This window comes from Lontra canadensis, unplaced genomic scaffold (genome assembly GCF_010015895.1).
Source record: "Lontra canadensis isolate GAN:19392208 unplaced genomic scaffold, GSC_riverotter_1.0 scaffold181, whole genome shotgun sequence".
In the NCBI taxonomy this organism is placed as follows: domain Eukaryota; kingdom Metazoa; phylum Chordata; class Mammalia; order Carnivora; family Mustelidae; genus Lontra; species Lontra canadensis.
In genome coordinates, this window is record NW_022631175.1 from 1,520,620 (window position 1) to 1,536,293 (window position 15,674).

Here is a 15,674-nt window from a genome sequence, read left to right on the forward strand (position 1 = left end):
TATAGAATCAGCCATTACTCCAATGAGCCCAGGTTCCTTTTAGTGGGGAACAGCATTTAGAAACCAAAATCTGGGTACTAAGCATTCTCATTGCTATTAGGTAACCAAATGTTCTTCTCTAGAATATCTTGCAAATGGCTCTGTCCAGTGTTAAACACTGAGGTCTTTTTAAAAGTTTATGTCCTTGTAAATACACTTAAATATATAAAAAAATATTTTCAAGTGAGCTAAGGCAGGTCAAAAAATATGCTATGCTGAATGCCTGCATTTAATTCTAAAACCTTTCTCAGACAGAAGGCTCTAGCTCCTTTTATTAAAACACTTTTTTAAAGGATACCAATGGTGAAAGTGAGACATAAAATAGTGGGAAGTGGGCCCAGGGTAAAATGCAATGTATGTTAAAAATATGGAAAATGTTTGGAAAGCCAATTTTAACTGAAGACTAGAATGTTTAACAATAATATTCAAAATATTCACCTATCACTTTACACAAAAGGATTCCTAGAAGATGAGTATAACAAAAAACAAATGAAAAGGCAGCCTTCTACATGAAAACCCCAAAAGTAATTTCACCATCTGGACCTCAGCTGAGTCTGAGGATTTATGTACAGTTATTACAAAAGCAGGTATAATTAGGAACACAGGAGAAAAAGAAAGAACAAGACTGAGATTGCAGTTAGGGGGATCCTGGCAAACAAAGAAATAAAACTGATTAAATTACTGCAATTATGCCCAATCAGTTTACAAAACAAATAGTGAATAGTACTCTCAGGGCTTGAGGTTGGAAACCAATGATTATAATTTGTATCTACAATTACCATAGAAAACCAGAGCTGAAAACTTAAGATTCTAGCCTTGACTCTGCCCAATAAGCTCAATTTCATTAGTAAAATGAAAGGCTATACATAAACTAAGTGAAAATTCCTCCTGGCTCTAATGAGCTACCAGGCGTAGAGTCAGATTCTGCAAATAGGTACCTTCTTCAACAGGTAAGAGAGTATTTGCCTGACAGTCTCCCTTGCTTTAGTTCACTACGCTTTCAAGAATACTATCCTAGAACTCTATTTGGGAGTGTCAAATCATGTCCAATTAAGAAATATATAAGGAAAAGTAAAAGCGATCCCATTTGGGCAAATTTTTAATTCCCCAAACTAAATTCTAAATTAACAAAACCACATTTTTTCATCATCAGGGACTTTTGGAAAAAATATACATGTATTCTAAAGCTATATGTATGTATGTATGTATATATATATATATATATCCTTTGTCCACGTACATATATTTATATATACAACGTGCTGCTGAGGCAGTTCATAAAAAGTGATTATTTCCACGTGAAAATTTGGATTTAAAGAATTCCTTTTTACCTTGAATTTCTCTTTATGGAAGAGAGCATGTCCTACGCTTGCTTGCCATTTTAGTAAATACAGGCTCACACTTATTCACATTAACTCAATGACTGATTTAAAAGAAAATTCATATCGGAGCTTGTGCTTAGAAAGTGAATAAACTTTAAAGAAACAAAATGTATATTCCATTATTTTCATGGTTTTTTTTTGTTAGGCCTTTTATGTTTTTTCCATGAACTAAAAAAAAATGTCTATGTTCTTAGAAACCTTATTAGCATTTAATGGTACTTAGAAAATTCGACAAATCAGTGCTCTTCATAATCCCACTGATCAAATTCACCATGACGTAATGGGAACTAGTATATTTTCTCCATCAGTTAAAAAAAAAAAAAATCTAATCCAGAATCTGTGCCCTATTTATTATTCTCCAATAAGGAGTCTTGAATTATTTGAGAGAAGAATTAAACTTCACCGGGCTTATCTGCTCTAAGGAATCTCTGATACTGAGTAAGGGAAGAACTGTAAATAAATGGCTTCCCATAGTCCTTCCATTTATAGAGTTTTTCTTTTGTGTGAACTTTCTTGTGTCTGCACAGGTTTGATCTGTAACTGTAGGCCTTCCCACACTCCATACACTTGTAGAGTTTCTCCCCGGTATGGATTCTCTCGTGTTCAGTGAGGAATGAATACTGGCTGAAGGCCTTCCCACATTGATTACACTGGTAGGGCTTCTCTCCCGTGTGAATTCTCTGATGCCTGTACAGGTTGGATTTGCAACCAAAGGCTTTCCCACATTCTCCACAAGTATAGAGCTTTTCCCCGGTGTGAATTTTACGATGTTCATTGAAGGAGGAATACTGGTTAAAGGTTTTCCCACACTCGTTACATTGATAGGGTTTCTGGCCAGTATGAATTCGCTGGTGTTCGAGAAGGGTTGAGATGCGTGTGAAGGTTCTCCCGCATTCCAGGCACTTACACAGCTGCTCCCCGGTATGAAGCCTCTGGTGTTCAGCCAGGGATGCAAACTGGCTGTAACCTTTCCCACATTCACTGCATTTATAGGGTTTCTCCCCGGTGTGGATTCTTTGGTGTCTATGAAGTTTTGCTCTACAATTGAAGGCCTTCTCACATTCGGCACATTTATAGAGTTTCTCACCGGTATGAATTCTCTGATGTACGGTGAGGGTTGAACACTGACTGAAGGCTTTCCCACATTCCTTGCAGCGATAGGGTTTCTCTCCTGTGTGTACCCTCAGATGCTTGATCAGGGTTGAACTGCTGCCGAACGCTTTCTCACATTCATTACATTTGTAAGGTTTTTCTCCCGTGTGGATTCTCTGATGGGCAAGAAGGGAGGATCTGTGGCTAAAGGTTTTCCCGCACTCTTCACATCTGTAGGGTTTCTCACCAGTGTGAATTCTCTGGTGTTCAATCAGATGGAGACGCTGGGTGAAGCTTTTCCCACATTCACGACAAATATGAGGTTTTTCTCCTGGATAAATCTGGAAGCATCTCATTAGGTCAAAATTCTGTTTAAAATCTTTCCCAAAGGTGTAATAGATATTGGGTATCTTTTCTATAGGAACACTCTGCTGTGTAACAAGAATTGTATTTATAAGTAAGCCTTTCCCCAGTTCAAGACTTGTCTGCTTTACTTCTCCACTCATGGTTTTTTTGTGGGAGGTCACCATTTGCCTAAGAGATTTCTTCTGCTGCTCCTGTCCCGTCCTGCTCTCAAATTCAAAAGTCTGTCCAAAATTGGTGTCCCAGTGACCACACTTAATGGACCTCTTCTTTATTATTCCCTGAGATGTTTCTTCTCTAGAAATGCCTTGTCTGGGAGGCAAGGCTTCCATTTCCATCTGAGCCTTGAGACCTGGAATGAGTCAGAAGCATAATGATGGCACCTCTACTGGGAGAGACAGACGTGCGTCAGTAGAATGAAAAAATTGGTAATAGTACATATAAAAGAGCTCTGAAACCTCTTTTGATCTCAAATATGGGCTTGCATCTGGGTAAAAACCAGACGAGATGGAAAGAGGTGAAGAGGGGAAGGAGTGGTTTGGGAGGGTACAGCGGACAAATGAACGCTGGAAACGAAGAGACTTGCAACTTGAGAGAAGTAAACGCAGAGATAAGAACTGGTTGAGCAGAAGGGATGAAGCTACAGAAAAATGTCAGCTCGTAAGCTTCAGCTGGATGCCGTAGGATACTTCAGTTAATTATTTCCTACTCTGTGTAAGGAGCCACGAAGCAGGTAACTTGTCTTTATTTTCTCTTTTTAGGTTTACTTATTTTTTTTTAGTAATGTCTACATCCAATGTGGGGCTCTAACTCACAACCCCGAGATCTAGAGTCGCATGCTCCCCCAACAGAGCCAGCCAGGTGCCCCGTTTTCTCCTTTCTATTCACATGCAGCTTTTATTATGTGTTCCGCCATGCTCTCGCCAAAATTTTATACACATTAATTTTAAAATCTCTGCAGTGTTTTAAGTTTTGTGAAATCTGTATGTGAATATGATTTCATATCATAGTCTGTGACATGAGACACCCTGCCATCACTTCTCTCCTTCCTATTTGATCCTGAGGAGAAACAGATATATTTGTCTCTTCTAGTAAGTGGCAACCAGAAGATTAACCTCTGCAGGAATCTCTTTACATGAATGAAAGTCTGCATGAAATGAGTCAATATGTCCCAATGATCTGGCATACACCCAGGGCGCAAGCTCAGACTGGACGGTAAGTGAAAGGGTTTAGTTTGAGCTGATTCTAAGGAAGTGTGGGTTAAAATCTGGCTCTCTTTTAATCAATCCATGACTGAAAATACATTAAAACTAGGTCTTTGGGGCTGCCTGGTTGGCTCAATGGGTTAAGCCTCTGCCTTCAGCTCAGGTCATGATCTCAGGGTCCTGGGATCAAGTCCCACATCGGGCTCTCTGCTAGGCAGGGAGCCTGCTTCCTCCTCCCTCTCTCTCTCTCTCTCTCTCAGTGCTTGCCTCTCTGCCTACTTGTGATCTCTCTGTCAAATAAATAAAATCTTTAAAAAAAAAAAAAAAACCTAGGTCTTTGTATGTACTTAAATAATAAAACAAAGTATAACTAGGTTATGTATGTTAATAAAACCCATTGAGTTTTAGTAATAAAATGTATTTTATTAAAATCAAATAGTAAGAGGAAGAAGACATACAGGCACTAAATCTGTATAAAAATACTCTAATCTTGTTTTTCTAAAGAAATTTAACTAGCAAAGCCTAAATTAGCCATCTCTTTTTCATAATTTTACAACATGCTTTACTTATATATTCTATCATTTTCCTAATATATATGCATATGAAACCTGAAAATAATTCAAGTATTTGTTCAGGGGGAACAGTGGATACGTCTTACGGTTATTTCCTCATCCCTTACTGTGCACACTACAAGTACACAATTAGAATGTCTTACATTAAAAAGATAATGCATGGGGCACCTGGGTAGCTCAGTGGGTTAAAGCCTCTGTCTTCAGCTCAGGTCATGATCCCAGGGTCCTGGAATCAAGCATCGGGCTCTCTCATCAGCAGGGAGACTGCTTCCTCCTCTCTCTCTGCCTGCCTTTCCACCTACTTGTGATCGCTCTCTGTCAAATAAATAAATAAAACCTTTAAAAAATAAAAAATAAAAAAATAAAAAGATAATGAATGGGCAGAGTGAGTTGGAAAAATCAAGAAAGGCACGTGGCCTCAAAAATGAGGTCTTCTCTCATGCTGGATTCCTGAAACCTAATCAGTCATTTATTGAACAAAGATTAAATAATCAGCACAGATTACATGAAACAAAGACATGACTGGACAGGAATAGCTCGTTTCCCCTTGGCATGAGAAGCCTCAAATGTACAATTCAGGTCTGAGGGTCAGAGAACCAAGATACCAGCATCGACAGTATTAGCGGGGAGTGATTTTATGAAGGAAGGTGGATAATAAAGAGGGGATGGGTTTCAGCAGAACAAGAAAAGAGCACCCTGTGCGTCAGAAATGAGACCTGAGCAAAGTCATCTGGGGGGAAGTAAACCTATTTAGGGGACGCTTACTGAGTAAAGAAGGAAATCCAGGCTGGAATTCGTTAACATTTTTATTCAACAGGATGAGGCCAAGCACGGAGTTCCTTAACAATGGGCCGAGGAACTCAGAAGAATAATACAGGTGTTGTATGCTCTTTGGCAGGTAATAATAAGACGAAGTGATCATATTTGGTAAAGTGGGCAGCTTGGACCAGAGCGAGGACAGAGTGGAAGCTGAGCAATGATACAGCTGCCACAGTTATCTTTTCTTTTTTTTTTTTTTTAAAGATTTTGTTTATTAATCTGAGAGAGAGAGAGAGAGATAGGCAGGCAAAGGGACAGGGAGAAGCAGCAGGAGGAGCCCAACGCGGGACTCGATCTCAGGACCCTGGGATCATGATCTGAGCCGGAGGCAGATGCTTAACCAACTGAGCCGCCCAGGGGCCCCAAGGCTGCACCGAGTTTTTAATTTTGAGCCTTATCAGCACTGAGTTCATCATCAAGGCAGCTCAATTAAATTCAAATGCAGGATATTTGATGCCAGAGGCACAGAATTCAAAGAAAGACCTGGTCTCTTCCTTAAATATATACAATCCAATTACAAAAATAAATAATAACGAAGGAACTATAATTCGCTAGGAAAGATGCTGTCACAGATGCATTTGAGACATGGAGAAAGTGGCATATGAATGCGAGTGACTGAGGAATGAATGGTGACTGGGAAGCAGGAGAAATAAGGAAAACCTACAGGTCAGGTGGACAGGTGGGTCTTGCAGGATAAGAGGGTTCCCAAGGGACAAGATGGAGGTGGTAATCCAAGAAGGAATGACACACAAACATAATGAGTGTGCAGGTTTGGCGGGAACATGAACTGGCATGGAAGGGATCACCGATTCCTGTAAAGCGACATGGAAACAGGCTATGAAGTAGGTTTAAGGTTGCATAACTGAGAAGCAACGAGCTCTTCTAAGGGACAGGATTAATACACCTGAGTTTCAAAAAGATTGCTCTGTGGATGGAGCAGAGGTTGGGAGAAGAGAACAAGGCTCAGAGAGGGTAACTCTCCTGTAGCACAGAGCACCGGGGAGCCGTGGCATCGGTAACGGGAGCTTAGGAATGTCTAAATTCAAACCAAGATCTTAAGTGCCATCCTGTACTACTCACTAACTTTTTGGAGATAAATGTCTTTTAATAAAGATGAAAAGTATTTGTGAAACCATAAAAAAAAAAAAAGCCCATAAAGGCAAGAATCATAGATTAAAGGCCAAATCACAAAGACAGAAGGAAAATATTGCAAATCCATGTTACACGGTCAACAGAAATGACAAAGGTGATCTAGGTTTCTGTTACTGCTTTTTAGCTCTTTGACTCTGTGAGCAAAACGTTTTATAACCTCTGACGTGCCGATTCTTCTAATATAAAGAGGGATATCTAAACTTGACCATCTTCAAGTGATCCTCCAGCTCCAACCACCTACACTTTTAGGATAAAGACCAGCGAGACTAGCCAGGGCTAGAAGAGGATGTGTACACTACAGATCTTGGGACCAACTCCAGCTGCTGTTGCTGGAAGGCCGCCACACCAATCCACGTACCACTATCTCTGACTGCGTCTGCATTATGGATGGGGAGTTAAAGGGTTGCAGTAGAGGCCCCCTGGTCCCCAAGCCAAACTATTTACCATCTGGGCCGCTGGAGGAAATGTGTGCCAACCCCTGGGCTGGAAAGGCTACAGTGATCAAGAAGAGCTGGTTGCCTCTAACAGTGGGACACGAGAGCCCAATCTCCCTGGAGATAAAAGGGAAATGTTGAGCTAAGAAATCAGAGACACGGGAGCATCGACAACTCTGAAATATGTGGTTGGTGAAAGAAATTACAAAGAATCGAGACAGAAGGTGTAAAGTATTTAAAATCTGCCAGGCATGAATGCATGTAAAGGCAGATGGGAAGAAAGCCATGAAAGCCAACAGGCCAAGATGGCAGAAGGGAGTGAGGGAAGCCACAGGAAAGGAAAAGAGGTTGAGAATGTGTGGAGTGTTAAGGAGGAGAAGAAAGAGGTCTACACAAGGGCTTTCTTGAGCCAAGAATACCATCACAACCACGGAGCCTCCAGTCAGGAGGCCCTGGCTCATAGTTTCCAGGCAAGTTCTCCCAGCACTGCTTCCTCATGGTGGGCTCATGTACAAAACGCCCTGAGCCCATTTCCCGGACACTTACTCACCTAGAGAGGCATCTTGAGGAAGTTCCCTGTCCACCAGGCAGGGGTCTTCTCCTTGTTGCAACTGGCAGATCACCTTCGGGGTTGAGCACGGAATCCCTGCTCGTGAGGAAAGGAACGGCGTTGGAACGGCGGGGCTTGAAGGGCAACCCCAGAGCTCACAGTGCAGATAAGGGAGCCTGGGGAGGCACAGCAGGCAGCACCAGTGCTTCTGAGGGTCCCGGGCTCTCAGGGGATGGAGCAGGAGGCAGGGCTTGGTTCACAAACAACAGGGGGCCCCCGGCTATGAATGTCTCTAACATGGGAGTCCTGTAAGTTTCTCAGATGCTAAATGGGGACCCAGGAATTGGATAAGGACAGTGGTCAGGAGGCAGGGTGGGAGGAAGGCAGAGGAAGGAGAAGAGCACAGCACGAGGGGCGGCCTGACATCAAACACACACTTTCCACTTCACAGAGACTCGTCCTTCCCCAGCGGCACGGCACAGGAGAAGCTGCAGACTCTGAACCCCAAAGAGGCAGCTCCCCCGGCAGATTCTTCCTTATAGACACGCCTCCTTACCCAGCGAGACGAGGGTGCCGTAGTTCTCCAGCATCACCTCCCGGTACAGGGTTCTCTGTGTGGCGTCCAGGCGCAGCCACTCGTCCTGGCTGAAGAACACGGCCACGTCCCTGAATGTCACAGACTCCTGCAACGGGAAACCCGTTCCTGCTCAGTGGGACCAGCTTCTCCACTGCTCAGTAGGTACAGGGCTGGTGTGGGGATGTGTAGCAACCAATCCTGAAAATGTCCCAGGATTCAAAGTATTTCACCTTAAGTTTTTATGTTATTTTGGGGACCACCCAGCAACTAGGTCACAAATGTCTACTGGGAACCCACAGTGGGCCACCTTCTGGGAGGGTGGGGGGGGGGAAAGGCAGTCCCTGCCAATGGGGAATTTCAGTCTCAGCCTGGGACCTGTCAGAGTAACTGAGCACATACATTCACCTCCCTCTCACTCAAAATCCAAATTAAATGAAAGCGGGGCGGGGGGGGGGGGGCGGATCAGAATACACTTAGAGCAAGGCCATAAAACTGTGGAAATGCCATTAGCAGAACAGAAATGAAAAGGAATTTCTGAGCTGTAAAGCAAATTGTAAGAATATCATTAGTTCTTGTTTACTGGGTACTTGTATGTTAGGGACTATGACGGGAGCTTTATACATAGTATCTTCGCTGAGTTTCAGAGAAATCCTATTAAGAAGATGCTATAATTAAATCATTTTGCAGATGAAGAAACATCTCAAAAGGTGATGTCACCTCCCAAGGTAATCCTGTTAGAAAATGGTGGAGATTGAAACTGAATTCAGGCAGACAGACCTCTAAGCTACACTGTCTGTCACACAGGTTTCCACAGTCTATGGAGACGCAAAGAACCTGCAAGACTACACAGGTGCCAAAGGGAACTGTGAGAGAAGGAAGTTCTTGCAAAAGAACCCCATTATACCCCAAAGCAGAGGTTGGCCAGATGCCAACTCTTGTATGAAAGGGCTGGAACACACGGAAAATGATACATTTTGACCTTGGGGTTCTACTTTTAGGATTCGACTATAAGAAATTCTCACACAACTGGATAGGGCTATTTGTTCAAGGATGTTCACTGGAACTCTACTTACATGCCAACAGTTGTGGTAGGCTGAGTAACGAACCTGTGAACACTATATCACTAGATATATATATATATCTAGTGATATATATATATATATATATGACTAAAAGGACTCTGGGGACACCTGGGTGGCTCAGTCGGTTAAGTGTCTGACTCTTGATCTCAGCTCAGGTCATGATCTCAGGATCATTGACATCAAGCCCCATGTCAGGTTCTATGCTGAGCAGGGAGTCTCCTTAAGATTCTCCCTCTCGGGGCACCTGGGTGGCTCAGTGGGTTGAGCCTCTGCCTTCAGCTCGGGTCATGGTCTCGGGGTCCTGGGATCGAGCCCCACGTTGGGCTCTCTGCTCAGCAGGGAGCCTGCTTTCCCTCCTCTCTCTGCCTGCTGCTCTGCCTACTTGTGATCTCTCTCCCTCTGTCAAATAAATAAATAAAATCTTAAAAAAAAAAAAAATTCTCCCTCTCCCTCTGCCCGTCCACCACCCCACCCTCCACTTGTGCTTTCTGTTTTTTATTTTTTAAAAAAATTTTTTAATAAAAAAATAAAAGGACTCTGAAGATCTTTTTTTTTTTTTTTTTTTTTTTTAAGTTGGTTCCATGCCTAGCGTGGAGCCCAGTCTGAGGCTTGAACTCATAACCCCAGGATCATGATCTGGGCTGAGCTCAAGAGTCGGACACTTAACTGACTGGGCCACCCAGACTCCCCTTAGGGATTTTGAGATGGGAAGAGCCTGATTATCCAGGTGGATCCAGTGTAATCACAGTGATCCCTGTTAGGACCCCAGAGGAGTCACAGTCAGAAGAGGACAAGGTAGTGACATGAGGACAGAAAGAGACTGAAGTCATACACTTTGAAGACAGATGAAAGGGCCCCAAGCCAAGGAACTCAGGCTGCCACCCAAAAATGCAAACAAGGCCTGGAAACAGATTTCCCCTGAGAACTTCCAGAAAGAACCAGCCATGCTAAGAACTTGACCTTAAGCCAGTGAAACTGATTTCAGCCTCTGGACCTCCAGAACTGCAGGAGAAGACATTTACATGGTTTTAAGCCACTGTATTTGTGGCAAGTTGCTACAGGAGCAATAGGAAACTAATACAGTGGTGAAAAATTAAAGACCACCTATAAATCTATTAATGAAGAAATGGATAAGAAAATGATAGGACCCTGATTCCATAAAATGGCATATATATATATATATAACAATTAAATAGAATGAGGTAGATCTATATGGCTGACCTTGGAATTTGACCTTGATACACTGCTAATTCATATGAAAAGTCGAGCTGCAAAACGATCCATAGTTGTTGAAAAATTATCTATCCATCCATCCATCCATCCATCCATCCAGATACATTTGGAAGACTACAACCTGCTGGCCACCCTCATTATTCTTTCATGTTTGTGGAGGGGCGGAAAAGAAATCTTTTGTTTATTACTCTGTACTCTTACGTTGTTTAACAGGCTGTGTGAATTTGTTTTGAAATGTTTTTGATTCATTGTAGTTTGTGCATTGAGTTTTCAGCTCTACCTCTTTGCATTTGTAGTGGTTGCTCTGAGAATTATAATATACCTTCTTAGTTTATGGTCTAGTTAGAGCTAACATTTGATTTCACATAGAATGCAAGAACCATGCGAGTATATGGGAATTTCCACTACCCCTTCCTCATGCTGTCCTTGTTAGAAAGATGCTCTCACTTCGGGCAGTTGACAGGACTCACCAGACCTCACCAGGCACACTCAGGGATGCAATGGCTACAGTGCAACAATACAGAGTGCACTGAGGCCCCAGAGGACTGAGAGGTGTTCCATGTGCAATCTCCCTTTATTTGCACACACGGATGAGGCCGTGTCCTTGGATTTTATAGAAGGAATTTTGATTTGGGAGAGCTCAGAGGGGAAACTCTGAGCAGGGGCCTTTTGTGTGTATTTTTGTGTATCCAGGAAGGCCTGTCAAACCATGTAGGCCAGCTGTCAATGGTCAGTGAAGAAGATGACCCTGGGGTTAGCCAGGGGCACTGGGATCTTAAACAACACATCCACTGCCTTTATTGTGCCCAGGGTCAAAAATAATCCACTCAGGCATACTCAGAGATAAAGACAGAGCTTTTCCGGTCCAGACACAAATGTACTCTAGATCCACGGCTGTCATATGCACTGTATCCCACTACATTATAAACCCCATCATTCAGCATATTTTTGCTCTAAACAGTAGTAGACATTTTAAAGAAACTGAGAGGGAAAAGTATGTCTATATTTATATTTATAGCCTCCATTTCTAAAGCTCTTCACTTCCTTGCCAAGATGAGAGCTCCCATCTGGCATTATTTCCTTTCAGCCTGAAGAACTTCCCTCCCTCTTCATTCTTAAAGGCTACTTTTGTTGGTTATAGAATTCTGGGTTGAAGTTTTCTTTCTTTCTCTCACATAAAATGTCATTCTATTGTTTCTGATGAGAAGCATTTAGGCACTGATGCTCTGTATTTCGTATGATCATCTTATTCTGTTTGCTTCCAAATCTTTGGTTTTCAGTAAATAAGTTGTCAAAAAAAGAAAAAACCTGGCTCTGGGTTCCAAAGACCCTCCTCTCCAGCTTCCCTTAGCTACGACCAAGCTCATGGGTGTGGGAGAGCTCAGTGAAGAGCCCTCCCTCTGGGCAGAGAGCAGCCCGGTCATTGCTAGATATTGCTTTGCACTGAGTCTTGCTGCTCTTTACATTCTGCTTTCCTGAAACACCCATCTCCTTGTCATTCGAGAATCAAAGCAAAGCCTAATCTAGTGGCAAGAGGCATACCAAATTTGGCAGTCCTAAAATAATGCTGTTGCTGTTTATGATGATAAAAAACAGTAGTAAGAGCCAGCATTTACTGAGAATTAATATGCACCATGCACTGGTCTCAGCATTTTACATATACTTTCTTGGAGGCTAATGTTAACTGTATAGGTGGCCTTGTTTGGGGTCAAGGCTAGCTGGGAGACCTTGGTCAAGTTATTTGCTTCTCCGTGCCTCAGCTTCCTCACCTGTAAAATGAAAATATTCAGTCCTCCTGAACAGATCAAACAAGGTTTGATCATTTTATTAATTTGACCATTTTATTAATTCCGCTTACAAATGAGGAAATGATGCACATGGAAAATAACTTGCCAAGGTCACATCCCTAGCTTGGTTATGAACTTAGGAACTCAAGTTCCAGGGTCCACATTTGTAACCTGTAAACTAACACTACTTTGGGGGAAAGCAGCCAGTGAAAACAGAGGCTTTGGGGATGGCAGAACAGAAAATCCACAGAAGGAACAGGAGCTGGCACTGGGGGAAAGCTGTGACCTCCATGTGGGAAAAACTCCCTAAAAGTTTGGGAATGACAGACTGTTGTCTTTAGGGAAAAGCTCCAGCCCCTCAGGCTCTTTCCCAAATCTCTAATTTGGGAAAGATCTTCAGAAGGTTAAGGTAATGAAAATGGATGTCAAAAGGGCAAAGAGCAAGAAGAGCCCAAGAGGGGAAACAGGGGACAAGATTTAGAGACAGAAACATCAGTCGGGTCCAGAAGGAGGACATGTAGATAGTATGCCGTCCGAGCTACGCCTGACATAGGACTCCCAGCCCTCTGTCCTCTCCAGGGCTGGCCTCAGGGCCCAAGCTCAACTGGGCTCCTTCCAGGATGCCCACCACCAGCAGCTCTGGCCTTCAGTACCAGCTCGAAATGACCCCACACCCAGGATCTTTTCCTGACTCTTCTTGGACACTGAATCATTTCCTAAGGTCAATGCCAAGAACTCCCTGAAGACAGAAATACTGCCTTTCCTCTTTGTAACTCCCGTGCTCTGCATAGCATCCCATGCATAGTCGGTTTCTCAACAAATGTTCGCTGAGGGTGTCTTTGCTCCTTCCATGTCTTTGCCCCAAGTGAGACTATATCCTCTGTGAGGACAAAGACCGTCTAATATGCAATACTGCGCACCAAGTGTTTATTGTAGCCGGAAGCGTGTATTCAGAGCTGACTCAATCCTGGGTCATCAAATGAGGTTAGGGTGAATTAAGAGTGACCTGGGGACAGAGGAGGCACATTCCTCAGCACTCCCTCCATGCATCCTGCATCCTGGGGAAAACTTAAAAGCTCTAGATACCCCCCCACCACCCCAGTTTTCTCTGGAGAGAAAAGTACCCAGACAAAGAATGGAAACACCTCCACCATCTCTAAACCCAGAAAACAATTTATGAAAAAGACAAACTTCACTTACTGTCACCTCAGTGGGCAGCAAATCCATGGCCATTCTTTCCTTCTCAGTTTTCCTATCGAGGGAGTGCAGACCGCTGACAGGGTAGGTCTGGAGAGGAACAGGTGTCATGAGGAACTCTGGTGTGAAGGACGGCTGTGAGAGAGGAAGTTCCAACCACCCGTAATGTCTACCGGGTTCCAACAAAGCCACAGCACATCAAAGATGCAGACCAAGTAAAACGCGTGCTTACCAAGCCAATGAAGCTCTAAGACAATTCACCCATTTCCATCTCCCTGTATTAATGATATTCTAATTGTTGTAGGTGATGCTATACTGTCCCCTAAGGTCTACTAGCTGTGACTCACCAGCCTGCAACTTTCCCTAGCTACCTGGAGGCCTTAGGAAGCCTTAAACAGTGCACACTGTAAAACCCACAATGAACATGAATTTCCCTGGCTGCCACTTTCAAACACAGGCAGCCAATCCTCAGTCAGCCTGCCCCACCTAGCACTTTCCTTCCAGAAAAAGCCACAGTAAAGGCACTTGTCCACATCTGCCTTGTCTCTGCCTCATGACCCACCCAGGTGCTTTCTCTGAGTGGCCTCTGCCTGGAGTGCTGCATGGGTCCCGGATATAACACAACCTGCAAACCTTCCTTGCCCCACCCCCACCCCCGCCTGCGGCCCGACCTTACTGCACCCACAGGAATGTGTTTAAAACGCTCCCTCTGGCAGGGATGCACCCCAGATTGTTGCTTGGCAGCCCCTCCTAATCACATTCCACAGGGGTCTCCTGGGAGAGCACCCAGCTGGAAACAGCCCTGCTTCTAACACACAAACCCCACCCTGGGAGGATACAGGAAAAGGGGGCCTGGAACAGCCAGACCAGTGTCAGAGGAGGGCCGCGCCACAGCTGCCCGCACTGGCCGCCTGGGTTTGCCTGAGGGCTCTTCGGGGAGCAGCACCCGGCATGAGAGCTCGGCTAGCTGAGTGTGGGGTGTCATCTGGGACTGGGGCACCTCAGCCAGGTTGGGAAAGCTGCTGTAGGAGTAACCGCAGACACTCCAATCTCCTCCGCACCAGAATCCGGGGTGCTTGGCATGTACTCTTTCTAAACCTCACCAGGACTCTAAAAAGTATTGCTACCCTATTTTACAGATGCCAGGGAGGCTGAGAATTTAGGGAGTCGGAGCGACCTGCCCAAGAAACAAAAATGGTAAGTAACAGGGGCAGGAAGGGAATCCTTGTTCGGGCCCAGGGCCCTCGCTAAATGTGGCAAATTAGCAGGCCACTCTGCCCGTTTCTCCGTCTGTAAACTGGGGGCAGCGCGCAGCCACTTTTCAGGGCATAAATCCCGAAGGATGAAATGAGTTCATTCATCCAAGGCGCCGGCCCACTGCCGGGCACACCGGGCACACCGCGTGCTCGCGCTTGGCGGGCACGAGCTATTGTTTTTCCATCACACAGAAGTCTCCGAGAAGACAGTCCCCCACCCCCGCCCCCCGCCCGCAGCAGTCCGGGGACGCTCCAGCTCACCTGGCAGGGCGCTCCCTCCCCGCGAGTCTCCCGCGGACCTGCGACGCCCGCAACGCACCGCCGCGGGGGCCGCGGGGACTGGCCCCTGACCCACGGGCCGCGCCGCGTCTCCCGGGGCCCGCGCGCCGCCCCGCGCCTCTCCGCGCCCCCCAACCCAACACCGTGCCCCCCACCCAGCCCGGTACAGGCGCTGGCTCCACCGCCGCGCGGAAGAGGCCTCCGGCAGATCTCCGCCCCAGACAGGCAGCCACAGCGCAGCCGGGGTCGCCTCCGCCACCGGCCCGAGAAAGGCCTGGAGCCGTCCCGCGACCCCGCGAAGCCCCGGGACTACCACTCCCGGCATGCCTCGGCCGCGAGCGGACTACATTTCCCAGAAGGCGGCCGGGCGAGCCCCGGGAGATGCCCTTTCCCTCCCGCTGCGAGCTCATGGGACCCGCTGTCCGTCCCCCCACCCCACCCCACCCCACCCCACCCTCCGCCTCGGGAGGTCCGCGGCAGCGCGAGGGTGCGCTGTCGAGTAAAGCGGACGGTCTCCTCCCGGTGCTGGCTGGCTGCATCCGCCCGGGGGCTTATTGTGCTAGACCGGCAAGGTAATTTGAAAAAGCAAAATCCGAATTTAGAATCCTTTAGAAGGATCCGTGCGCCATGGCCCCCCACCAGCTAGTTACGATAA

At 45.5% G+C, this 15,674-nt stretch overlaps 1 protein-coding gene across 3 annotated transcripts; it reads right to left on the reverse strand.

Moving 5' to 3' along the window:
* Positions 1-1,561: 1,561 nt before the first annotated feature.
* On the reverse strand, positions 1,562-15,102 carry ZNF354C (zinc finger protein 354C). Of its 3 annotated transcripts, none has more exons than XM_032846825.1 (5): positions 15,002-15,102; positions 13,488-13,574; positions 8,165-8,291; positions 7,609-7,704; positions 1,562-3,228 (listed from the first exon to the last, which is right to left on the reverse strand). In XM_032846825.1, the coding sequence occupies exons 2-5, from the start codon at positions 13,518-13,520 to the stop codon at positions 1,814-1,816; spliced, it is 1,671 nt and encodes a 556-aa protein (XP_032702716.1). In that variant the 5' UTR covers positions 13,521-13,574; positions 15,002-15,102; the 3' UTR covers positions 1,562-1,813. The 3 variants fall into 3 exon arrangements, with proteins under 3 accessions (XP_032702716.1, XP_032702717.1, XP_032702715.1); XM_032846826.1 differs by lacking the exon at positions 15,002-15,102 and adding an exon at positions 13,717-14,052; XM_032846824.1 differs by lacking the exon at positions 15,002-15,102 and having other exon boundaries at positions 13,488-13,673.
* Positions 15,103-15,674: the final 572 nt, after the last annotated feature.

Bases quoted from the DNA above. Each gene is read 5' to 3' on its own strand.
- ZNF354C (XM_032846824.1), bottom strand. From the start codon at position 13,595: ATGACACCTGTTCCTCTCCAGACCTACCCTGTCAGCGGTCTGCACTCC. The intron at 8,292-13,487 runs GTAAGTGAAGTT...TTCCCGTTGCAG, and splicing joins TGCTGCCCACTGAGGTGACA to GAGTCTGTGACATTCAGGGA. The intron at 7,705-8,164 runs GTAAGGAGGCGT...CCTCACGAGCAG, and splicing joins CGGCACCCTCGTCTCGCTGG to GGATTCCGTGCTCAACCCCG.